This window comes from Vidua chalybeata, chromosome 9 (genome assembly GCF_026979565.1).
Source record: "Vidua chalybeata isolate OUT-0048 chromosome 9, bVidCha1 merged haplotype, whole genome shotgun sequence".
NCBI classification, from domain to species: domain Eukaryota; kingdom Metazoa; phylum Chordata; class Aves; order Passeriformes; family Viduidae; genus Vidua; species Vidua chalybeata.
This window is the reverse complement of record NC_071538.1, coordinates 14,428,174-14,453,324: the sequence shown is the minus strand read 5'-3', so window position 1 is coordinate 14,453,324 and position 25,151 is coordinate 14,428,174. Positions and strand designations below refer to the sequence as shown.

The following is a 25,151-nucleotide window of genomic DNA, read 5'->3' as shown; positions in this document are numbered from 1 at the left end:
GCACAAAGTGCCCAAGCTGTGGATAAGGATCATGCCTGGGTTGAAGTATCCTTTCTTTTAAGTGCTTGTGACTAATGTTTGCTCACATCCCTCAAATATCCCTAACTCTTTTGCTGTCTTTTCCAGGTCAACCCTAAAACATTGCACACAATTGATCCAGGCCAGGCTGAATAACTGGCCTCCAATAGAGTTGGCATCTCCAGACACACAGCAAGGATGAAGTCCACAGATGGAAGGTGCAGATCTGGGGGGGGGCCTTGTCACTTAAATTACACCCTTGATTTTCACAGGGAGAAGATAGCTCTAAGAAAAGAGGGAATAATGGTAGAAGGGTCCCTTTGTGATCTGATGTTTGCATAGCTGCATCCTGTGTTGCTGAACCTAGAGCTCACACAATTAGTTTGTACTTTTGAAGACAAATGCTGAACTGAGCTGAATAAGTAAAAAAGAGCAGGCACTAGCACAGGCCTTACAGATGTTCCTCCCCTAACCTGCTCTTTCCCAGAGGAAGGGTCTGCAGGGCAGTCTGGACCCAAGCTGCACACAAGGGCCATGGCAGCAGATAGCTACACCTAAGCCAGCTTCCCCCGATAGGGGAGCCCAGCAGCATCTCAAAAATTAAGAGACAAAACTTATTTTGAGGGATTTTTATGTAAACATTACAAGTAAAAAGACTTTGAAAAGAAACTTCATCCAAGAAATCAACCTCCCTACCAACAAACAGCCAGTCTTCAGGAGCTGTTAAACTTTACCATAATCAGCAAGAAATATTTTTTGTAGGACAGATAAGATAATGAGATGCAAGAACATTTATTTATTCAACTTCTTAAAATACTGTTTTTTACAATCACATAGTCCATTTTCTTTCCTTCTAGAAAAGCAAAACTTGTGCTTGAAACATTGAAAAACTGTTACATCTGGAAAAGGTAATGTACTATACACGTGTAGTTAGTTCTCTTAGGGGAGACCATTGTCACCAGCAAAGGGCCAGATATCTTAAGCAGAGACTGCAGACTCTCAGGCCCCCTACCCAAGCCTTGCATTTTAGCACTTTGCTGAGTACCCTGATACAGGCCATGAAGAAAAAGGCTGCTGTGTTCACTGCCCTTGGGCATGTGACCTGCAAACACCTTACCACATTTAAAACAGGAGCGATACAAACCACTGACAAACATGCAAGACAAGACAAGTGTGTGAGAGATTGCTCGTGAACCAGGTTTGGCTTTAATGATTAAGGCCTCTGCCAGTGTAGCTGCTTGCTGGCTTGTTCCTCCAGTTGCATGGCAGTCCCCAGGGCATCCAGTGTTTCTGTAAAGAAAGGTAAGTGCAACAGGGTGATTGATCTGGAAGCTGAACTCTCCAGCACAGCTGTCAGTCTCAGCAGACTTCAGCTATGCAGGACTGGGTGCTCAAACCCCCACAGGTATGCTGGTGTCACTTTCAGGTCTTTGGAAAAGCATTAGTGACAGTGCTAATCAGACACAGGCTCTAACATACCTCTGACACTATGGAAATTTCTTGAGCTGTCATCTATGAAGTACTTAGCTCTGCTCACAAAGGTCTCAAGATCATAATCTGGTTTCTCTGCGATTCCCAAGAGGCAGTCAAGTTCAGTAGCCATTTTCTGTATTTACAAGGACAATAGTGATGAGAAACTGACTTTCTAGAAATTAAATTAGTTTCTTCAAATCTGGCAGTCTAATCCACAGAACTGAACTTCTACAGACCAGGAGCCATCAGTGCTCATTAGCAGCAAGTAGAGGTTGCTATTTGGAGGGGAAAGGGAACTGGCAAAAGCACTGGAATGCCCCAGTTTAACCAGCTGGGCCAGAAAATACCAGAAAAAGTTGGCAATAAGGAAAAAGTTACACCACTAGTACAGCATCTTGTATTGGTGCCTCCCCAGCAGCACCTGGCCCAGACAAAGCAAGCTGCTATCAACATATAGAAGGTGGCCTGGGCTGGGTTTGCTGCTTCCCCATACCTGTCTCAGTTCTCTAAGCTGTTCCACAACCTTCTCCTCCCATTCACTAATTTGAGTCATAACCTCTCGATAGCTGAACATGCTTGGAGAGAGTTCTTCCTCCTCTTCTTTGGAGAACTGCAAGAAACAGCCTAGGTAAGAACAGCAAATTGTTCCCAGCTTTGATTTCTGGTTAGCCCTCTGCACACACATACATTGAATTGAACACCTGAACCTTCAATACAGGTCTCAGCCTCTTCAGTCTCCATCTGACTCTGACTTTCACCACCTCCATCATGAGGGCTGAGCTCTTTCACTCTGCAACAAGAAGATTTGTCACTCAAATTCATCTTCCATCAGTTTCTTGGCTACAGCATCACAAAGCAGCTGCTGCAATCAATCAGTGCTCAGCAAGAAACATCAGTTGCATTTTAAAAGTTACACAGTTACCATGCCCAGAACAGGCTTCTGTGGGCAGAAACCTCTGAATACTGTGGGAAGGAAAGCCAGGAGATGTTTGTGTTAAGGAAACTTTCCTGCCTGGGTATCCAGGAGCCACTCTGGCAGTTACACTTGCATCAGTTGAGCTGGGACCAAAATCCCTTCACAGCAGGTAGGGATTACACCTACACCTTGTACATAGTCCCTTAGGTCTGTGTGTGACTATGCTATAGCAAATATACTATGAAGGTTGTGGTCTTAGATTCTTAAGTATGTTAAGTATTTTAAAGTAAGTTAGGCCTGTAAGTGAGTGTTGTGCTTATAGTAAATTCAATAGAATCTTATGTTAAATTATTTAAATTAGGCTATGGATTAAGTGCAGTTAAAATCTTTAGACCTAAACCATTTGTCAAGTCCAGGCTATGTTTGACAAAGAGTTCACACGAACCTTGTAACTCAAGGGGAGGGTCTCCCTTAGTCCTTTCCATCTTTACCCTTTCTTTTTCTAACCTTACCCCTTTTTCCATTCCCCAGGCTTCCAGGTAGATATTTTTAAGTTGATTTTTATTTTAGATTGATTTTAGTCAATTTTATTCTCTGTGTGCTTTAACTACCTAGTAAGTAAGAGTGAACCTTGCCAACAAACTGTGTCTCTCATTTCATTTTGAACCTGCTTTTGCTGCTACCTTTGTCATTGATTCTTTGACTGAACTAAAACACTCATTCATGACACATTCTTAGCACACCCTTACAGATAGGTCACAAAGTACTACAAAAAGTAAAAGGCATGGAGATAACCATTCAGGACAGAGTAAACTCCCTACAAGAACCAGGGACTTCAGGGCAGTCTGAAGTCTAGCATGAGAGGAGATTCTTTGACAGAAAGAGACATTACTCATGGTTTTACATCATCTCTATTATGTGTCACACAGAACACCCAGGCTGGTTTCACATGACAGCTCTAAGATACTTTGCTCTTAACAACCATCCTCCAGGTTGCTAATACAAACAATACAAGAGAAATTGAGGTTCCAAAGGTCAGAGTAAAAGCAGCTAAAACACCTTTTACAATAATTTTAGAATCCCCAGGTCAGAAAGGCCATTACCTGTCAGCATATCTCAGTGTGTTTAAGGTGTACTCACACGAACTCATGCCTGGAGAAATCATTGCTATCTGCAAACATAAAAGAAACCTTAGTGACTCCTATCTGACTTTTGCTCATTAATGCTCCTACAAATCTCACCACACAGCTGGGACATTTGAGGACAAAGAGCTGGAGTTGAGACAGCCAAGTCCATTTTTCTTTATGGATTCTGTGGACATGCCAGCATCCCTGTATCCAACTTTCCACTGTCTTTGTGTGCACCTGCTATGCTTCACCACCCACAGAAAGCAAAGCCCTTTGAGACCACACCAAGCTCTCTTACAGATTCACTATATTAAAAAGACTTCCACAGCCCTGCTTCTACAAGAGCTGGGCATAACTCATGAATTTTTTATCTTGCTCACCATGGGCAAGTTTCCATGAGGAAAATATTTGGGGTTTTTGTTTGGTTGGTTTTTAAAGCAAGATTTAAAGCTTTCTGACTTAAACCCCCCCTTGCTATAGAGGAACATGCAGCTATTTGGTTGAATTATAGAACCTAAACATTGTGTTTGACATGTGCATACTCACCATGCAGGTCCTGGAGTTTGCTCCTATGAAAGAGTCTCTTAGCACTTGTGTCAGCTTGCTCTCCCGAAAGGGGGTATGAGACTTGTTCTGCCCTAAAGCTCGGATGCACTCCTACAAAAAGACATGTCTTGTGAATGCACTATTGGCATCTCTTCAATCAGCTCTGCAAGCTATCAACCACCAATTGCTGGTATACCCAACAGGCTGAAGAATGGTCACACGTATTGCTCCAAGTTCTTCATAGTCTTTAAAATATGCTCCAGGTATCTGACTATCACAGGAAGTAGGTATAGCCATCATGTCACAAACCACCCCCTTAAAAAAGGTCAACTTGAATGAAACTTGAAATAGCTATAAGTGTCTGGCCTGACAAGACTGCACTACTTTCCTGGAAACATTCTAAATGGAAGTATGCTCTAGGTTGCTCACACCCTAAACCAGTACTTTTTTGTTTTTTTCCTTGTACTGGAATGAAACAGAACAGCTAATCCCAGAGTTGAACAGAATCCACATGTTGATTATCACTCTGGTCCAGGAGCTGTAGCTCACCTTCAAGGCCAGCAAGCTCTTATTGATTTCAGCACCTTCCATCCGTGTCTGCCGATCAGCATTTGAGGTGTCTGCACCCCTTTCATTTCCTGCCAGATCCACCAAGGAAAATTTGCCAATCATTTGTCCTTTTCGGCGCAGTATGATTTGGAAGCAGGCGTGTGACCGTGAAGAGCTGGCATTTGCAAAAGTCTGCCCAGATGTCCTACAGCAGAGATGCAAACAAGCCTTAGAAATGTGTAACAAAACAACAGGTCCTGACAGCACTAGGTAAGACTTGTAGCCATTCAATTAACCTCCTAGGCTTTATCCCACACATTAATACGTTAAGTTTGTGTGAATTATAGAATTGCTTCTGATATAAGAGCACAGAACTACTTTGAAAAATACCAACCTGCACCCCTGGTTATAGAAATTGAAGGATGTTTAAGCTGCCTGGCTCAACTCAGCCAGCCTTCGTTGGAATGCCTTTGAGTGCTAAAGCTTCACGTGCACTTGAGCTGGAAGTCACACCTTCAGCACACCACGTGTCATTTTCCTAATGCATCTGCCATTATACAGTAAGCTCAGCCAAGCTCCCCACTAAACAGCATTAGCTGTGCTAGCACATTACAATCATGGTAAATCCCTTTCTCCAGCCAAGCTGGCTTGGCACTTCACCTCAGCTGTGCAGCTGCACCTGCCCCATCACTGCAAGGCACAGAGCATCATCTTTTAATTTAAATCTCCCTGTGACCTTCTTTATCATTTATTCCCTGAGAATGCTGGCAGGTTCACTGTTCCACCCTCATCTCTGCTACTGGCGAAAAAGGAGGGAGTAGCCTAAAATGTAAAAACAGTTCATGACTAAATTGCTAGCCAAAAAAGGCTGCACAGAATGCTGAATAAGCTTTTAGGATGTGCATGTTTGCCCACAAAGTGCAGTACAGAAGCCAAGAAGCTCTTATTTGCCTACAAACGCTTCCACAGCAGTTGCAATTTAACTGAAGCAGATAACACTTGGTAATACAGATTTTAGCTCCCAATTAAAGGTACCAGTATGATGGCAGAGCTGTCCCTACCACAGCCTTTCCTGCCAGGATGATGCACCAAGCCTACAGCTGTCCCTTGGCACCTGCTTTCAAGGATTCTTTAGACTAGATTCCTGAACAACATGCAGTATTTTTGTTGCCATTGGAATAGCTCATCTGGCCTGCAGTTCAGCCAAACCATTTTTGCAATTATGGTTCATACCAGCTGCTGTTCCTTGATCTTACAAGCCCACAGGGAGCTACTTGTATTCCTGTCTACTAGCTGATACTAGAAAGCACCAAGGCAGCCATCTCCTCATGTGAATGGTTTCTGTTATTGGAGTTCCATGAGGATATATGAATGAGGAGCTCTGACACTTTCTATGGAAGGCAGGCTGAACCCATCCCTTCTAGTCCTTTGTTGTGTAACCACTTCCTGGTATTCATGCAGAGGTGTTGCTCAGTGCCTTTACTGGGAACAGTTTAAATCTCAAAGCACCAGCTACAGGCATCCTATATGCTTTTCTAAACATGGAGATGCAACAGGACACAACTCCTCTTTTATAGGTTTTAAGTCACCAAACCTGCAGGCACTGCCAATCATGATCATTCTGATGACATCGTCAGCACAGCCAACTGGTCTTTCCTGGAGACCAACGACCTGGACCTGTTGCTTGCCATCCTCCAGGACTCGAAGTTTGGCCTTCTTATTCAAGAGGTCAAACACCTACATTTAGGCAAAAAGATTGAGGCAAACCTGAACAAGGACTCCTTGTAAGTATTTTTCACTGACTTTGTATAAAGCTATATAGAAACAGCATCTTTAATATAGACTTCAAATTCAATTCAAAACACACCAATATAAACAGAACACATAGAACTATAGAAAGTATTACATTTGACTCAACTACTTATGAAATATTCAACCAAAGAAATCAGGTAAGATTTAAAAATAAAAAAGGTCTTACTTTTCCATTATATATTTCAAAGAAAGTCACATAGACTTCCAGATTCTGACTCTTGTACCTGGGCTGGTTTAGGAGGAGGAAGACATCTTGTGCTAGTGAGGAAAGACAGAAGTTTAGTTCACTGGTTTAAAACATATTCTAGTTGCTACTTGATCTACTTTTGAATGCTGCACAGCTATAAGGCAGTGTCTAGCATTGAGTGACAGTCATCCAAACAAATGCTAACAATCAGTGCTGTGCTACCATCTGGAGAACAGATTGAGCAATCTGTTTTCCCTACCCAGGGACTGAAAACAGGGAAATACAGGAGTTTCAACTGCCACCCACAGACAACAATCCTTACTGGTCTGTGGGAACACTGGGATCCTCTCTTGTTTTGGACAGGCCTGAAAAAGTCACGTGTTCGTGTTTCAAGTACATCTTGCAGAAAGTCTAGAAAGCATGCATCCCTGAACATCTGCATTGCTGAAGTTTGGAGACAATATACCAGAGTAGTTGACCCTGTGGCTGGATCCAGTGCAGCTTTTCACAATTAGGCTCCAGATTTTGAAGCTAAGCTGAATAGCAAAGACTCCTTCAGGGCCAGTCATAACTATTTTTCAGAGATCAGCCAATAGTTGTTCTTGGTTCAGCTGCCTTGCTGCTGACTGAGTTCACACTGTCTTTCTAAAGGGAAAGTAAAGGTCAGGTTTGTGGTACTTCTCAGACATTCTATCAAGGAAGAGCTTCTAAGCATCTGTTTTCTGAAATAATTTTGGACATACTAGGTTTTTTTTTTTGCATTTAAGGCTTATGGAAAGAAACACAATACATACATCCTTTTACCTAACAAGTTTTATATCACAAATGGGTAGAGTTGTGTTGTACTCAGATATGTCTGAGGCAAAAGCAAAGCAGAAGAATCAAGATTAAATGGTTCTGCCCAGCAAATACCTAATTAGAAAATATATCAGAAACAAGTATCTTCTGGTGAGTTCAGAATGGATGTAGACACATACAGACTAGAGGAAAAATATTTTGTGAAGTGAATGAAAAAATAATCATACCTCTTGTGTAACCTGCAAACACCAGGTCTTATTATTGAAAACACAAATATTTTCTGTATCTTCTGCTGGACATGTTTAAAATTACCATAAAAGAACAGATCTTATCTAGTTGAGAAAAACAAGCATTAATCTGATTTTTCTATGTATAGAAGAATCAACTTACAGGCAAAAGCATATATGCCCTTTGAGGCATTCTGGTTTCTCCCAGACAAGTCTCCACCCATAGTCTGTGAAGAGAAAAGGCCAGAGGTCAGGCAGGGCACTAACAAGTCAGCCTATCTGATCTGAGTCCCAAAAACAGACTAGGAAGTTACCATAGATAAGCCCCAATGCCAGTATCAAATTAGTTTGCAGCTTCCCTATCAGTTTAAACAGAAGATCTGGCCTCCACAAAGCAGTGCACCTGTAGGGCTCTGGGGTACAGAATCAAAGCAGTTGCTCCTCCAAGGAAGCTGCTTTGACCGTGCAACCAAACCACCTCTAATCAGAAGAGACAAAGCTTCATTTGTTAGGATCTAGGTCGAATAACATTTTTACAACTACTTGCAAAAGTTAACATGAAAATATAAATTTAGAGCAGGCAATACCTTTAACTCCTTTGACCAAAGTATCTTTAATCACAAAAAAAATTTCAGTTAGTGCTATCCTAGTGACTTGCTCTACCACAGTTATTTAAAAACACAGCTCAATCCCAGGACACATTCTCAATCTACCAGAGTTTAATGTGCAGCATCCAGTCTCAAGGTACAGCTGTTGTCCCTGCACTAGTTCTGCCCTAGGACTGGGAAGGGAAAGTAACTTCACCTATGATTTTAGTGCATCACAGCTGTATTCCTGTAATGAGGCTCAGGTAAGCAGGCTTCTCTGCCCTTTCCAGTGCAATGAAGGCAGCCTGTGTTCAAACTTGTATAAAGCTCCAACTTTTTTTCTCGATTACTGGAAAAGATCTACAGCTCACTACATAACACTAAAGGTAGGAAGTCCTAGCCTAAAACTTGCCTCTAACACTGAACAACAGCAATGACTGTCTGATTACTCAAAGCAGTGTGTTAGCACAGCCCAGTGCAGATCACTGTGGCTTGATGTAAACACTTCTTGTAGAACAGGACAGCACATTTGACTCCACTATCATCTGTAAGGATTCTTCCCCATAGTTCTCAGAAGAAGAAAGTTAAAGACAACACAGCTGTTCTAAGTTTAGAGCAAGCTTTCTCTTTTCAGACAAAAGAATTTTCACAACTCTTAAAGTTGCATCTGTTAGACTGGAAGGAGTGGTTAGAAAGCAAACACACTAACTCACCCACTTCACAAACAATACCAGATCACTTAAATATTTATGTGCATCAAGAGGCTTATTTTTATATAATTGCTGAATTCTTTGGAATACCTCCAAGCTCAAAGCACAGGATAGACTAGCCTTTGTCTCAGACATAGGTTAATAGCCCCACTATATATAGACAGGAGTTAAACAGCAACAGGCATTTGAGGCAAGGAATAGCCATGACTAAAACTGGCATATCAGGACATGCTAAATTTTTGAAAAGCCAATTTTCTTTTTTCTAAAGAGAAAAAAAATCTTTTTATATTTCTTAATTCTATTTTCTTCTAAAAAAGAAGAAAACTTTTTCTAAATATTTTGAAAATCCAGTACAATTTTCCACACAACCTCAAAGGAAACCCACCAGTACATAAAGCTACAGAAAAAGAGTTAACATCTTACAAAGTATCAGCTTTAAGACAATAAAACCAAGATCCAAAATTCTTACACAATCCTACTCATGCTCAAGCATCAGGAAGCTTTGAAATATTTTATCAAAGCTAGAAAATTTGAGACCTTGGAGAAAAACTTACATGTGTCTTGCCACTTCCTGTCTGGCCATATGCAAAGCATGTCGCCTTCCCACCCTCAAAGATGGTCTCTACAAGAGGTCTAGCAGTGAATCTGAATATTCAAAAGATAAAAAACAGTTACAGCAAATATTTCATACACTACTTCATCATCATCAGTTTTAACAAGAAAAAAAATTTAAAAAAACCAAATCCTTAGGCAATCAGCAAAGCTCTGCCAAAAATAAGCCTTAGACTTTTCAGTCCTTCAGCTTCCTCCTAAAAGGATTCCAATATTTATTTCAAGTCAGTTTCTTAAGCTTAGATGCCATCTGGCCACAGCTCCATGCTTTTATCTGAAAGTCATTTCCAGTAAGCAGCAAGCATTACCTGTATACCATTTCGTTCGAAGAAGTTTCATCAAATGAAAAGTCAAATCTAAATGTTTGGGTTTCAAGGTATTTTGTTAGGTCTACTTTCTGCTTTGGCTCATGCACCATCAGGACACACTTGCTTGGAACAGTAACCACATCACATTCCTTTTTTTGAAGTTCTGTTGACAGAAAAGACCCTCAGTTTTAATGAAAACAGTTTGAATAAAGTTAAACTGTTCAAGACAGCTGTTTGGTCAGTACACTCACCTTGCTTATTGAGAGGGCGCTTTCTCACACAGACACAAATCCTGTGCTCTTCTATCTAAAAGAAAAGTAAGAAAATAAGTAATTATTTCCCAATTAAGCTCACTCTTTGTTACAGAGAGATCTGATGCTCCCTCACATCCATTTTCCTTTATGCTGATCAGAGTTGCTTCTGAGCCAACTCACTCATGCAGGGATGTCAGTCAAAGTGCATTCAGTGCAACTGATGGTCACACATCATTGCATGATAATTGTTGAACCACAGACTCTTCACTAGTGTCACAGTAAAATAAGACAGCTTAGCCCTAAATAGGGAAGGCAAGTGACCTTACAGATACCACCAATTTCCTCAAGCTCACAATAGGCTCAGAGGATTACCAAGGGGCAGTGATGCACCAACTGCTTGATGCCAACATTTTCAGTACAAAATAGAGAAGTCTGTCTACAGGCTGCAGTTAGTAGCCTCAGTATTTACTTACTGGATCATTTATAGATATCGGCTGGCAGTTTAAAGTTGCTCTGAATGCCTTGATCATACGTGCAAACTCCCAGTTTGGACAGGTGCTGTCAAACTCCTGCATGAAAAACCATGGATGTGAATGCAATTGATCTGTTACAGCAGAAAAGGCCACAGAGACTATTAAACAAGCAGCTGTATGCAATTCAAAGCATTTTACAAGATTCACAACTTTCTAAAACCAGAATCAATCCATCCTTATGTTCAGCTTTCTAAGAACAAAGCCTGCCCAAAATGTTTTGGTTTCAACTACTGTAGTACAGGGTCCTATAGAATTTCCCCTTACAGGTGTATTTTAGAGTACTCCACCTGCGCTCGTTTTATCCTGATTTCACTAATTTGAGCTCTCTTTTCTTCTCTCTTGGTTCTCATTTTCTCCATCTCTTTCACAATGTTAGATCTTCTTCGAACTAGATAAAATGAAAACAGTACCTTGGGTTAAGATTTCATACTAGGTTTTAAGCATAAGACAAATATTTCAGCTTTCCCAGGTTGCTGACAGACTAGCTCATATAGGAAACAATCATCTTCAGAAGGACAGCCATTAATTTTGTAGCACTTCCTTCCCAAACCAGATCTAACTATCAGAGAAACTACCTTGAAAGTCACACTACCACCCTAAAGCAAAGGCAGCATTTCTGAGGCAATACCACTATAACAGAATTACACATCTGTAATAAAAAAATGAAGATATTCTGTTTTGCTGCCAATGTCACCTTTTCAAAGCTTTAGTCTCTGAGTACACAAAGCAGCAATCGCAGTGATTCACTGCCAACTGATGAGTCAGCCTTTATCCACTGGTACCTGGGCTCAATGAAGAGCTCGTTCTAGCAGCAGGCAGATGATTCTCTGTATTTCCATTTACACTTGTCAGTGAGGCTTCTGGAACACAATCCAGCCCGCTAGGCCTGGTTCGGCCAGCTGCAGAAAGAAGCCAGACCAAAACCAATAATTAGATTGCAAAGACCAAGGATAATTTTGTAATTTGTAAAGCCTCATACACCACAGGCATTTCTCAGCTCCTGCAGCAGGAGAGTGAACTATCTAAAATGTATGGTAAATGTGCAAGTAAACTTCTAAATTCTTTGCCAATCACCAACTTTTATGCAATGCTGCAAATCAAGGCCAAACCAACTAGACAAGAATTTAGTATCAAGCCTCTTATTTCAGTGTTTTTGTAGAACTTAACATGCAAGGCATGGCCTCAGCTACTCTTAGGGTAGCCTAGTAAAATAAATAACTACACCTTTGTAATTCAAGGAGGATAAAGTTCTTGCTTTACTCAATCAGTATAGGTATAACTACTACCAGTATGGTTACTGGGTAGTAGGGTGTGTTGTAAGCAGTGTTAAGGCACTTCTCTTCCCACTCTAGCACCATTAATACCATTTTATGCCAATAAGCAGATACCACATCCACCCAACTTGCCCAACTACAGCTCTCTGGCTAAGAAAGTACATCATTATGCTCAACATTGTTTCCAAAGTCCTTTGGAAAACATTTCAGGCAGGAGCCCTGGATATTGGCATAGTGGCAGATCTCTAGGTCTCTCATGTTATCTATGAAAAAGTTCAGGTTGCTCTCCCACTGGGAAATGCAGTTTGAATCATTAAATGCACACAAAGTGAAAATTGTTTCACATTAAGAATTCACAGGAGTGTTTCTCCACTTACCAGTAACTGTCAAATATTTTCTGGTTTGCAAAGAAGTGGAGGGATCTACTGCCATCTCATCTTCCTGGAAGCCACACTGGGGTTCTGTGATAGCAGACATCCTGGAACGGCCACGCACAGCTTTGGAAACAGGAATCCAGGGACACTCAGACACTTGCAATTAATCAATTGTTCACAAAGTACAGAGCAGTGAAGAAGAAGGTGTGGTTAAAAGGATCTTTTCCATTAGCATAGTGCAGGACAAAGCAATGCATGTGGGTGAAAAGCAGTCAATAAACCCACCACTACAGAAAAGCAAACCATTCATTCCAGATTTGCAATTCCAGTGAATTTCTTTCAGATCCCACTAAGGATTCACAAAAGGATATGGCAGTTCCAGCACCCTAACAATATCTAGGAAGGAGGAAGCTTCAAGACAGAAAACCACTAAACCCTCTGAAGCTTCACACTTGCAGGACTGTATGAATTAACTCTTTGATGGTGACATGGGTACAGCAGCCTGGCAACTGGCCATGGGCAGCACTGTGCCCACCCACCATGAGGGCACCCACACACAGGCTGTGTGTGTGCACAGTGGGCTGGGAGCTCATGGCACTACATTCAGCTAAAAGACCCTGTATAACCACAACAGCAAATCTTTGGAAAAGGTCCCTTTGTAGGCAGTCTCCATTTTCACATGCCAAGGTATTTCTTTCACTGAGATCAAGTCCTTTACAAAGCTTCCTAGGAGAAGGATTGGAATGTTTACCTCAATAGATTTGTTTTTAAAAAAAAAGCAAATCTGATATGAAAAAGGAAGTGTGATATGAAAGCTAGAACTCCCTTCACCAGCAATTATTAGAATTTATCCAGAATGAATCACTATTATTTCAAAGGACACCAGATCTGTTGGAGACCAAGGGTTCTTTTCAATTCTGAATCAAATTCCTTAGAATCATATGCAAAATTCATTGTTCCTGTTAACTCTTTACCTTGAATCTTCTGCTCATGTGCAGAGACATTAGATATGACTGCTGCGATTTTAGAAACAAAAAGCAGTTTCATTACACTCAGAAAGGGCATTTTATTCCATTTTCTCTTGTCCCACATGCCCAGACCTCATCTCATCTCACACTCAACAGCACTGTTTCTATAAATGCTGCTGCTTCTGGACAGGCAGATTAACTGGAGGATTCACACTATCTAAATGGGTTTGATTCAAGTGATTCTTGTATGTGAGAATATTCAGCATCCTCAAAAATTCCTATTGATTCATGAGACTGAGGCAATATCTGTTCCTTAATAATCTATTTCTTAATTAATTCTGAAAGCACTGCTTCTGCTTCTCTCCTTTCCTGAATAAGATGGAGACAGACGCCTGCTGATCTCTTTAATTTGTTTAGTCTAAGAACACGAGTGAAGCCAATGTTAGCTTTCTAAATGGTGCAGTGCAGAGTTTGCAACAGGACAGATACTCTGACACTCCTGGGCTTTAGCTAGTTTTAACAATAGAAATTATTTGATGAATACAGAAAACACTGCTGCTCTAAGCTCTGAGCAGGGACAAGAGTGACCCACTAGGACAGGCAACAGGCATTTTAGTTATGCAATTAGATTCTATACTTCAGGAGAGCTGTGACCTCTGCAAGGACATGTTTCCATCAACCAGTGAGTGGATTAACACACATTGTGTTTTCCAGCTGGCTATCCAGTTCTATTAACAGACCTATATATACACAGTCATGACTTCATCATATCATTTTGCTTGTCAGTTCACAAAATTTAGGGAGTTCTCTGAATTTGAGAAAGATCAGTATACTCCAGTACAGAACAACTTCTTACACATTAGGATTCTTGGACAACTCTTGCCTCTCTGATGCCAGGGAATTCATACTGTTGTCTTCTGGGACTGGCTTCCCTGTCTCACATTGCATGCAACAGAAGAGGCCAAACAGCCCAGATGTTTTGTTTACAGCTCAGTTGAATGGAGAAGCACAAGTTTTGGCTAACTATGCACTTTAAAAGAATCATTAAATCAGCAATCATTCAACCTCAGCATCATACAGTGTGTTACAAACAGACCTGTAATGCTGCCATTTGCAATTCAAAAAGCCTAAAAAGTCAGATAATAAAGCTAAGAGAAGGTAGAAAACAGGCATTTTCTAACTCCTGACACCTCAGGAAGAACAATTCTTAGCAATCCCATACTGACATCTCTATCTACCCTTCTGCCTTTGCTCAACACATTTTACTTCCATGCAATCAGGGAGCTGGGCAGACCAGCTGGCACATTGGCTGCCTGCTCTGAAAAATCTCCAAGCATAAAGCTCTACTTAGTGTCCAGGGAGACTGCTTGATGAGGAGACATACATTTGTCACCGCTATTTCTTTCTTGTGCTTTCCGCTCTCATTCTGACACTTTTAATCTTAATAATTGCAACTTAGCTTCTGTTGTTTGTGGCACATGCAAAGCTCCACACAGAACTTTAAAATTCATTGCAACAGCAACTGCCTAGTGACATTTAAAGTAGGGAATAACTACAGCAATATTGCAGAAGAGGAGAACACATCAACAAACCCCACCTCACAGGAGCAGGACAGCAACCTGTTAGGAGAGTTCCTGCCCTAAGGAGTCCAAAACATTGGTATGAGACAGTATCCTCTTGGTTAGCACTGCCTGAAGGAGCAGCCTTATGATGCACAATATTATGGCTCCAATGAAGGACCAGCACAGTTCCACAAGGGTATAGCAGAGAAAAAAAAAGCAAAACATTTTCTCACCTTCCCGTGGAGCAGGAATTTTTGAAAGGGTTGTTCTACGCTTCTGTTTCTGAAAAACAAGGAATGCTGTAAGTAATTGGAGTAAACAGCAAAACACCAAGCACTACCCTTCAGGGCAACATCAATACAACAAGAATTTCTGACCAAAGCTTAACTATATGACAGAAAAGACAAGTTAGAATTCTCAAACTTTAAGACTAAGAGTATTATATAGAACAAGACCTATGCATTAGTAGCTTAGAAAAAACTAAATTACTTTAAAGCACTTACCTGTAAAGTTACATTGTCTTGCAAAGGAACATTCTCTTTCACATCCGCAGGAGGTATGATTAATAATTCAGGATTTATTGCAATCACATCTTTAATATCAAGCTGCAAGAGTAAAGGCAGGATTTTACATGGTAGAATACTGCTGCTACCACTTAGGGATTGTTTTTTTTTTCTAATCTGGACTTTCAGTGAAGGCAAACAAACCTGACCTACTGGCTGCCAAATATTTTGTTAAAATTGCTTGGAAGAGCAAAACAGTAGTTCCTATTCCATTTGAACAATCTGGTACATCTAAATACACCAGACAAAATGTGCTAGTTAAGCCATTTACCCTCATCTGCCAAACACCACACAGCTCTGCAGGTGCCATAGAGCACTTCTGCAGAGAAGGGCAAAGCCCATTTGGCAACCCCTGCTCTAATCTCCCACTGCTAATCTTAGTAAATCTCAGCAGCTCTGTAACTTCTGTGCTAGGAGAGCATTAAGTGTTTACTGTGTGATTGTGCTTACTGAAATAAACGTCAAAGAGCTGCTTAGACTCTGGGAAATGAAGGACTCAGCATTTAATCCATAACTTAATTCACCTGCATCTTCACTTGCCACTGCAAACAATTTCACCTGGTACCAGCTATTCCTGACTGACCCTCATGTGAAATCATAATTCTGCCTTCACCTCATCACATGCACAGCATATACACATAAGCATGTAAGAAAATTGTTGGATTTTGAAGTATCTTCCTAAAGATTTAACATCTTAACGCATAAATGCAATTTAGTCAGTAGTTGTATCTGAATATTTTTTATACTTGAATGCAGCAGGCATATACACAGAGTAAGATTTGGTTTCTAACAACCAGCCAATAGCAACATTTAAGATTTTAACTGAAATCCAGAGTCTGCACATTTCTAGAGACTCCAGAAGGACAAGTACATTTGCTGAGTATCAGACTTTTTTATGTGTCAGGATTTCAGCCATACAACCTTAATAATATAATAATATAATAACCATAATGCCTGAGAGTCCCCTCTCTCCCATCTCATACTGTATTTATTTCATATTGGTGCAGAAATTCAGGAAATCAAACCCAGCCCTATTAACACAGCACCTAATTAATAACAGATTTTAAGGAAAGCCTGAAGGCCATAGTGTAAGACATGGAAAGCCAACAAACAGCCCACACAGCTGGAAAACTGGACTCTTGGGGACATTCAGCATTGGGACAGTCAACAGTGCGAGAGACCACCGCCCTTATCCCTCTGAAAGGCAGAGGGTGCAGCTTTGGCACTGCAGCTCTCACACTTGACCTTGGCACGCCTAGAGCACGGCGCTCACTACGCACGAAACGAGGAGAGCGCGGAGCGAGCTGCAGCAGCGCAGGAGAAGCGCTGCCCGCCCAGCGGGGCGGAGGAGCTGGGCCGCTCCCGACGAGCCTCGGGCTTCCCGGGGCTTATCCCGCCGGGGCCGTCGGAGCACCGGGGGAAGGAAGGGGCCGCGAGCAGCCGCCACTCACCTCCTTGCCTTTAGTGGCGCCACTCTCAGACCACTCCACGGTCACGCAGGAGTGCTCCGCGTTCACTGCTTTCACCGTTGCCTTATGGATTAAGCCTGGAAAAAGCCAGCATTGAGCCCAAAATTGGCCGCCCTACGCCGCCAGGACTTCCGCGGGCGGCGGAGGCCAGGAGCCTGCAAACACCCCGTTCCCCACTCCTCACCACTGCTCCGCTGGATGTTAATAAGGGCACCGGGATGGACGTTGAGATAGCCGCGAGACTCCATAGCACAGGAACCACGTCCCGCCCCAGCAGCGAGACACCCGCCCGGCAACCGCCGCCGGTTTAAACCCCGCGCGCCGGCGTGCCGCGCGGGCTGCCGGGAGTCGCCGCGGGACTACATCTCCCGGCAGGCCAGGCGGCGGGGCGTGCCTGTTGGGAGATGTAGTCCCGGAGAGCACTGCCGCTCCCGGGAACGGGAGGCTGGGGCAGGCAGGGCAAGCCCGCGGAGTATCGAGGTGCGGCTGCGTACCCCGCAGAGACGGGGCACACGCGGTGACTGGCAGCGAAGAAGGACAATGTAGCGTTTTCACGCAACTGAGACGTGATATTTGCTGGCGATAAAAGAGTTTTTTCTGTTCTTTTACCAGAGTAGGGATAGCTCCACCGAAATGGAGCCTCAAAAAATTTCTCGACACTCGTGCCTGTTCCTCTCCACGGAAATCTTTAGTAAAAGGCGAAAGATTTATACGATCTGAAGAGAAACCAGAGTATACCTTCACCCTCGTTCCCGACATTGCCGGCGTCTGCTCCACCCCACAAAAGTCAGGGTGACACCCGGCTCCCCCCGCGCCGCTCCCGGCCCCACATCCCCGCCCCGGCCCCGGAGGGGCACACAGCGGGCAGCCCCCAGAGCCCGGGGCAGCGGCCGCAGCGCCGGGAGCGGCGGGGTCGCACACCGGCGGCACCGCGGGGCACCCTGGGTATGCAAATCAGGCCGGTAGCGGGGCGGGGCGGGCTCAGCCTCCGCGGGAACGGCGCGTCCCCGTTGTGGGTTAGTGCCGGCCGGGCACCGCGGAGCCCCTCGCTGACTGCCCCCACCCCGCGGGAACGGTAGAGGGGAGAGAAACTCATGGGTCGAGAGTAAGGAGTTTAATAATTAAAGCAAAGTAATATTAAATTAAAAATTGTAAGGAAAATAAAATAGAATCACAAAATGGTCTAGGTGGATGGGATCTTAAAGATCAGCTAGTTCCCATCCCTATGCCATGAGTAGGCACACCTCCTGCTAGACGAGATCGCTCAAAGCTCTATCCAACCTGGTCTTCAGCACTTCCAGGGACAGGACAGCCACAACTTCCCTGAGCAACTCGTTCCACTGCCTCGCTACCCTTACAGTAAAGAATTCCTTTCTAATATTCAACCTAAATCTCTTCTCTTTTAACTTTAAAGCGTTCTCTCTTGCCATATTACTACATGCCTTTATAAAAAGTCATACCCTCTTTTTTTTATAGGCCCCTTTTAAGTATTGGAAGGTCTCAATAAGATCTCTCCAAAGCCTTTTCTCTTCCAGGCTCAACAACCCCAAGTGTCTCAGCCTGTCTTCACAGGAGAGAGGCTCCAGCCCTCTGATCATCTTCATAGCCTCCTCTGGATTTGCTCCAACATATCCATGTCTTTCCTGTACTGGGCACCAGAGAGGTGGATTCAGCAGTACAGGGCAGAATTGCCTCCTCTGACTTGCTGCCCAGGATGCAGTTGGCTTTCTGGGCTCTGACTGCTCACTCTTGGTTCGTGTTCAGCTTTTCACCCATAAGAACCCCGACTTTCTCATCAGGGCTAGTCTCAGTGAGTTTTCCAGTCTATGTTCTCCAGTTCTTCTTGTGTCTGGCATTGTCCAGACCCAGAGGCAGCACAGGGCACTTGGACTTGTGGAACTTCATGAGGTTCTTGTGGGCCCAAGTTTGTCCAGGTCCCCCTAGGTGGTACCCTGTCCTTCAGGTGTGTCACCCACACCACTCACCTTGTAAACTGGCTGCGGGTGCACTCACCCCCACTGTCTGTGTCATTGATAAAGCTATTAAAAATATATATTAAACGATATTTTAAAAGATATTAAAAGCCCCAGCCAGTCCCAAGACACAGCCCTCAGGGACAGTGTTTGTTACCTGTCTCCACCTGGATAAAACCTTAATGCCCACAGCACCCTGCCTGCACCCATCCAACTAATTCCTATAATCCGTCCGAGAAATCTGGACACAGATAATTTGAAGGATTCAATTACCCCTTTTGTTAGTTAATGCGCTGCGTACCCGAGTCCATTTTTATCTCACTCCGTTATTCCTGCCTGAGTACATCGCCAAGGGATTACCAACACGCCTCCCTTCAGTCTATTTTTTAACCAGAATAGGGATAGCTCCACCGAAATGGAGCCTCAAAAAATTTCTCGACACTCGTGCCTGTTCCTCTCCACGGAAATCTTTAGTAAAAGGCGAAAGATTTATACGATCTGAAGAGAAACCAGAGTATGCTGTGGGGGCGCCTCGCGCACGCACCGTCCCTCGGCTGTCGCTCTCTAGGACACGGCGACTTGCAGGCGCCCTGGCTGGATCTCCCGCTGCCCCGGTCTGTTCCCGTGGCAGTGGCATGGATCCAGCCCGCGCCCGGACGCAGCGGCCCCGGGGAGCACCGGCGGAAAGCTCGACCGGGGCCGCTCCGCCGGCGCGCGATGCACCATGGGTAGGGGCATAAATCTGAATACTAATACGTGATATGCTAATGAACCCAGCGCTGCACACCGCCGGACGCCGGGCCTGGGTACTGCCGGGAGGCGTTCGCACGGTGATCTGCCGGACAGGAAGGACGGGCCTGCGGCAGACAGACCCCTGGCAATGCCCGCTCCGTGCCGGGCCCGCGGGCAGAGCCGGCCCCGCAAGCTGTCGCCATTGTCCGCCGCCTCCCCTCGGCGCCGCCGCGTCTCCAGGCAACGGCGTGCGCCTCGCTCTGGCGGCGCGGTGACGTCACCGCATCGCGAGAGCTCGCCCCGCCAAGCCGCTCCGCGAGCCTCCGCCCCGCCTCTTTGCGCCGGTGCCGCACCATGGGTGAGTGAAGGGGCCCGGGGCCTGCCGACATCCGCCGCCATCCGCCCGCTGCGCCACCGGATCCGCCCCGCTCCCCCACCGGGTGGCAAGCGGGGGCTGCCGCCTGCCTGCACCGTCCGCCATCGGGGGTGCTTGCGGTAGTGCCGAGTCGCTGGTGGGGGGAGGGTGAACGGGCCCAACATGGCGGATGATGGGGGCGGGCGGCCTCGTCTCGGCGTGCCTTGATTTCCTGCAGATCTCGAGCGCTGGGCTCGCTCCCGGTGTCTGCTGCAGATGAGCAGATGCGGCTGAGGTGGAACAGCGTTCAGTGGACCCAGCAGGAGCGGGGCGGGCTGGCGTTGTGGAACAGTGCGCAGGTTGACAGCTTGGCTCCTTGCGGGAGGTGGCGTGTTCTGCAGAGATGGTCCCCGCTGGGACCCAGCAGGCTGAGTTGATTCGGGATGTCTCTCGTAGGGGTTCAGCGGACAGGTGGGATGGGGATCCCTTCCTATAGCGGATCTACCACTATAGGAAGGGTAGCGTAGGATGATTGCTGTAGTGTGCCTGTCAGATCGGCATCGGGTGCTTCCCAGAGAGTGCCCAGCACGCGAGGTACGTTGGGAGGCAGCTTCCCAAAGAGGACACGGAAGAGGGCGTCTGTCTGCTTTGCACAGCTCTGCTGGAGGGGATGTGCTCGGGGCAGGTCTGAGTATCAATGATGAAGTTTCTCTAACTGCTGCACAAGGCTGAGTGCACTGTGCGGATACCAACCTTGGAGAGCTGAGCACTCAGAACCGTGCCCCGCTGCCGCAGCCGGCTGGGCTCGTGGCTACCTCTGACCACACTGCTCTCCATTCAGGTATCTCCAGGGACAACTGGCATAAGCGTCGCAAGACTGGGGGCAAGAGGAAGCCCTACCATAAGAAGAGGAAGTATGAGTTGGGGCGGCCTCCCGCCAACACTAAGGTGAGTGATTGGGCAAAGTTGGTCAGAAGCGTGTTCTCAAAATCGAGTTGCTGCTTTTGTGCTATTAGAGGTTTAAATTCCTGCTGTTTCGTGTGGGGGTGAATATCTGACCCTGCTTCTCTAAAAGTGGTATTTGCCCCTCTGCCCATTTTGCAATAAGAGGCAATTGGAGTGATGAAGCTTTCACCTTAGGTAGATGCAACAGACCGTTCTGGTCATTTACTGTATCTGCCGATGCTGGGGTTCGTCATAGTTACACTGACCACATTGCCTTGGAGGTTAGGGCTGTGCTGGGCCATGCAGCATTCCAGCGCCAGCGGCAGCCTGGTGTTTGTTTCTGACTGCAGATTGGCCCTCGCCGGATTCATACCGTGAGAGTTCGCGGGGGAAATAAGAAGTACCGAGCCCTTCGGTTGGATGTTGGCAACTTCTCCTGGGGGTCAGAATGTAAGTATGTGGTGAGCCTGCTGCGTGGAAGGAAGGGAAACCTGTGCTGGTCTGCAGTACTGCTGCAGAGTAGAAGGACGCAAGCATGGATTTGTGGGCTTGGATTAAACATCCTGGAGCTGGCAGCTGAAGCAGCATGCATGGTGATGATGATAACTTTGACCTTACGTGGCCTTAGGGAACTTGGATTTCCACTAAGTTCACAATGATAGGAGTGTCATAGTTACACTGAGTGACATGCTTACCTCAACTTTTTATGGGGGAGGGGGACTAAAAAGGGGCTGAAATCCTATACATGAGTAGTTCTTCAGAAACACAAGTGCTGTTTATCAGTGAATTTTGTTACTAAAAGTTAAGTGATGTTGTGCAACAGAGAAAGGTGCTGAGGATGCTTGTGAGAAGGCCTGACCCTAGGACAGTGTTATATTAGCATGTGCAATTTCATATTCTGCTTTCCTATGCAAAAGTGGGAAGCCCAGAAGCAGGAGAGGGACTCTTGTCATATTTCCCCTGAGCAAGGTGCGTTTTCTTTGCTTTACAAACTGACAACAAGATCACTTGAGCCTGGGCCCAGTCAGTGTTGCTGGGTAGGATGGTAAAGCAGCAGTAAGGAAGGTGGTGAGTTAGTGACCTGCAGTGGTGTGAGGGAACAGGACATGTTTTCATTTATCTCAGAGCATTGTCTGTGCAGTGAAAAGTACCATTACAGTCAATATTGCACATGTGAAGAGGCTGAGTGTACCTTGCAACATGGACAAGTTATGTGAGTGAAGGGATAAAACCCACCTTGTGCATGATCTTTGTGTATGTGAAGGGCTGTTTTCAGGGCAGGAGACTGCTAAACAGTCAAATCTAGTAGCTAATACTGCATGCTTCACGTGGGTCTTGGAAGGGTGAAAACACCAGCTTCCCTTCTCCATTTACTCACAGACCCATATCCTATAGAAATGGTTTCTGGAATGTGTTGCAGGGCAGTCCCACTCAGTATGGCTTAATTCTAGGAAGTGCATACAGCATTGAGCCCTGTGTGCAGTGTTAGTTGGCATCTGCTGATCTTGCTAGTCTGGAAATTTATTTTTTAGGATTGCTTAGATCCTTTTGAGATGAGTTCCAGCAAGCCCACTGATCCTGGTTTTTCATGTAGGAGGGATTTCATTTCCAGGTGTAGATTTCTGTCCTAACAGAAAGTTTGACAGATGAAAACTAGATGCATCTTTTAGTTAAATTTAATTCAGTACCAGGAAGGTTAGAAGATACTGGATAGGGTGTTGAGTGCAAAGTTATTTAAAAGGGTATGTGTGAGATGCTATGAGCTGTATATTCAGCTGTCTGATCCCTGTAGATCTGAACTCAGGCTCTTCTCTTGAAAGGCTGCACTCGCAAGACCAGAATTATTGATGTTGTGTACAACGCTTCCAACAACGAGCTGGTGCGGACCAAGACCCTGGTGAAGAACTGCATCGTGCTCATTGACAGCACCCCATACCGGCAGTGGTACGAGGCCCACTATGCCCTGCCCCTTGGACGCAAGAAGGGCGCCAAACTGGTACGCCTGCCGTTGTCCTTCTGGCTCCTGGCAGAACAGTCTGTCCTGCCAGAGGCGGTTACCCATCCTGAACAGACAGTGGCTGCCAGAATAGGGTTGGGTACCCAGCAGTGCCTCTCCGAGTTGTATTCCCATAGGTTCCCAGGATAAGTCTGGCTCTCTTAATGGAGTGCTCAGTAGCAGGAGCTCTCCTGGAAGCACTACACCCATTTGTGCACAAGGACCTGCCTGTCAAGATCTTTGTCTTCTGATGATGATACCTTTGTCCAGTTCTGCTACTGAAGGGAGAGTGATGACAATTTAGGATGCTGAGGAAGACTTTGTAGGTTGTGTTCTTGTGCTGGGCAGTGATTGCTTTGGTGAGAAGCTTGGAGATTGCTCATTGAACTTCAGTGTGTTTTTAAGTGTCTAGAAACTACACTGAGCCATTAATCTAAGACTCGAACCCTGGACTGCTAGAAGGTATTTAAAACCCCACATGTAGCATTCAGATTAATCCTTGCATTAAAAGCAAAGCAGTTCTTGTTTGGGTGCTGTGTAGTGCAGAAGCAGGGGGAGAGCTCGTCTGCCTGGACTTGCACCCACACCCAAGTGCTTTCATTATTTCTGCAGAGTGAAAGAGTATTCACTGCTTTTTGTAGGAGGAGTGATTCACCAGGGAAACCTTTGCAGTTTCATTGACTTTAGAACAGCCTTCCCTAGGGCAATGTGCTCAGTTGTCACCAGTGACTCTGGTTAGCAGTGTTGCATTTCGTGGTCTCAAAAGTGAAATACAGCACCTGGTTCTGTGAGATCAAATTATTTGTACCTTGGCCAGGTATGACTTTAAAAACAGTACAGTGCTGAGAATACAAGGATTTCCTTCATGGTAGTGGGAAACACCTGTGTTAGTGGAAGGTGGCCATTTATCAAACATTTTTTTTTGCTTTTGGTCTTGGATTTAGACTCCTGAAGAGGAGGAAATACTGAACAAGAAGCGTTCAAAGAAGATCCAGAAAAAATATGATGAGCGAAAGAAGAATGCCAAGATAGCAAGTATTCTTGAGGAGCAGTTCCAGCAAGGAAAGCTACTTGGTGAGTCCCTGGCAGCATTAATGTAACTTGTTCTTTTATCTTCTCCTGAGATACCCCACTTGTGGCAGGATGGGGAAGTCTGGCTAGCCAGGCTTCTGCAGTTGAGTATTCCTGTTGGGGCTTTGAGAAGGAAATGGGGCTCAAGACTAGCAAAATGAGCAAATGTGTGTCAGAAAAATGTGCCGCAGGCATCTAAGAGCTTTGATGTTTCACGCTCTGGCAAACATTTGAGTGTTCTGAAGTCTTCTGGTGATGAGACCTTTGTCCAGTTCTGCTACTGAACCCGAGCGATGACAGTTTGGAGATCTGAGGAGGACTTCATTAGGGACTGCAGCAGTGCAACTTCCAGAGCACGGTACCTCAGGCAGAGGTGCTGCCTCAGGCACATGACCTGGTGACTGTGTTACTGATGAGCCACTCGTCCGTGCTGCTGCAGAGGCTGCGTGCAGTGTGTGTTCTTTGGTGTGTGCACTGGGGTGGGGAATTGCTAAACTTTACCTGGATGACTTCTCCTTGCAGCCTGCATTGCCTCCAGACCTGGACAGTGTGGCCGAGCCGATGGCTATGTGTTGGAAGGCAAGGAATTAGAGTTCTACTTGAGGAAGATCAAGGCCAGAAAAGGCAAATGAATAAAAACTATTGTGCTAAGAGAACGAATAAAACCAAGAGTCTACTACCATAACAGGTTGTGTGCTCGTTTGTGTGTGCAGTATGGAGAGGGCTTCTGTAGGTCCACCTGCCTTGTAAAATGTGAATGAAGATGGAACTCTAGGAATCCCTGAGCCCTTTAACATCTTCAGCCAAAACTTGACCCTGCACGTGCTCAACTAAAACATCTCAGTGGGTTCTAAGTGACTTGCAGGACCAAGTCTGTGTGAAAAGGAGTTGTCAGATTTGGCAGAAGTGGGGAATGTCCAATATTGGAAACCTGTGAGCAGGAGGTAGGTGCAAGTGTGCACCCCCATTAAAAGTTCTGGGTTCCTGTGAGCTCCTGAGGTCTGTGCACACTTCCCCCCTCTTCCTGTGCTGTGTTAGGTTAGCATGTGATGCTCTTGGGGTGTTGGAGAGGTCAGTGGGGAAATGGGCTAAGTCTGGCTGAAAACCTGGCCATTACACCTTCAGTTTCTGCAGCTGGTAGCTCATGCCTCTGCCTTCCACATTACATGAGCTCCCATCCCCTGGTTCAGGCCAGCAGCCCCTTTTGGTGTT

General features: G+C 45.1%; 2 protein-coding genes and 6 non-coding genes across 8 annotated transcripts; 5 read left to right on the top strand and 3 right to left on the bottom strand.

Annotated features, from left to right (window-relative positions):
- Positions 1-1,194: 1,194 nt before the first annotated feature.
- On the bottom strand, positions 1,195-17,192 carry KIF2C (kinesin family member 2C). Its single transcript, XM_053949970.1, has 21 exons — positions 17,052-17,192; positions 16,850-16,944; positions 15,339-15,440; positions 15,069-15,117; positions 12,309-12,428; positions 11,440-11,556; positions 10,945-11,045; positions 10,598-10,693; positions 10,122-10,176; positions 9,871-10,033; positions 9,505-9,595; positions 7,817-7,880; positions 6,608-6,699; positions 6,224-6,366; positions 4,630-4,834; positions 4,081-4,191; positions 3,511-3,578; positions 2,179-2,281; positions 1,985-2,101; positions 1,498-1,624; positions 1,195-1,308 (listed from the first exon to the last, which is right to left on the bottom strand). Exons 1-21 carry the CDS (start codon positions 17,113-17,115, stop codon positions 1,232-1,234), a joined length of 2,160 nt encoding a protein of 719 aa, XP_053805945.1. The 5' UTR covers positions 17,116-17,192; the 3' UTR covers positions 1,195-1,231.
- Positions 17,193-17,488: 296 nt separating this feature from the next.
- LOC128792624 (U5 spliceosomal RNA) lies at positions 17,489-17,603 on the bottom strand. The gene has a single exon (XR_008432487.1). It is a non-coding gene; the product is annotated as a U5 spliceosomal RNA (small nuclear RNA).
- Positions 17,604-19,243: 1,640 nt separating this feature from the next.
- Positions 19,244-19,358, bottom strand: LOC128792614 (U5 spliceosomal RNA). Its single transcript, XR_008432477.1, has one exon. It is a non-coding gene; the product is annotated as a U5 spliceosomal RNA (small nuclear RNA).
- Positions 19,359-19,691: 333 nt separating this feature from the next.
- On the top strand, positions 19,692-24,624 carry RPS8 (ribosomal protein S8). The gene is made up of 6 exons (XM_053950745.1): positions 19,692-19,930; positions 20,769-20,875; positions 21,223-21,322; positions 22,693-22,868; positions 23,813-23,942; positions 24,462-24,624. Exons 1-6 carry the CDS (start codon positions 19,927-19,929, stop codon positions 24,569-24,571), a joined length of 627 nt encoding a protein of 208 aa, XP_053806720.1. The 5' UTR covers positions 19,692-19,926; the 3' UTR covers positions 24,572-24,624.
- Positions 20,616-20,700, top strand: LOC128792617 (small nucleolar RNA SNORD55/SNORD39). The gene has a single exon (XR_008432480.1). It is a non-coding gene; the product is annotated as a small nucleolar RNA SNORD55/SNORD39 (small nucleolar RNA).
- On the top strand, positions 21,040-21,143 carry LOC128792620 (small nucleolar RNA SNORD46). The gene has a single exon (XR_008432483.1). It is a non-coding gene; the product is annotated as a small nucleolar RNA SNORD46 (small nucleolar RNA).
- LOC128792618 (small nucleolar RNA SNORD38) lies at positions 23,113-23,185 on the top strand. Its single transcript, XR_008432481.1, has one exon. It is a non-coding gene; the product is annotated as a small nucleolar RNA SNORD38 (small nucleolar RNA).
- On the top strand, positions 24,186-24,257 carry LOC128792619 (small nucleolar RNA SNORD38). Its single transcript, XR_008432482.1, has one exon. It is a non-coding gene; the product is annotated as a small nucleolar RNA SNORD38 (small nucleolar RNA).
- Positions 24,625-25,151: the final 527 nt, after the last annotated feature.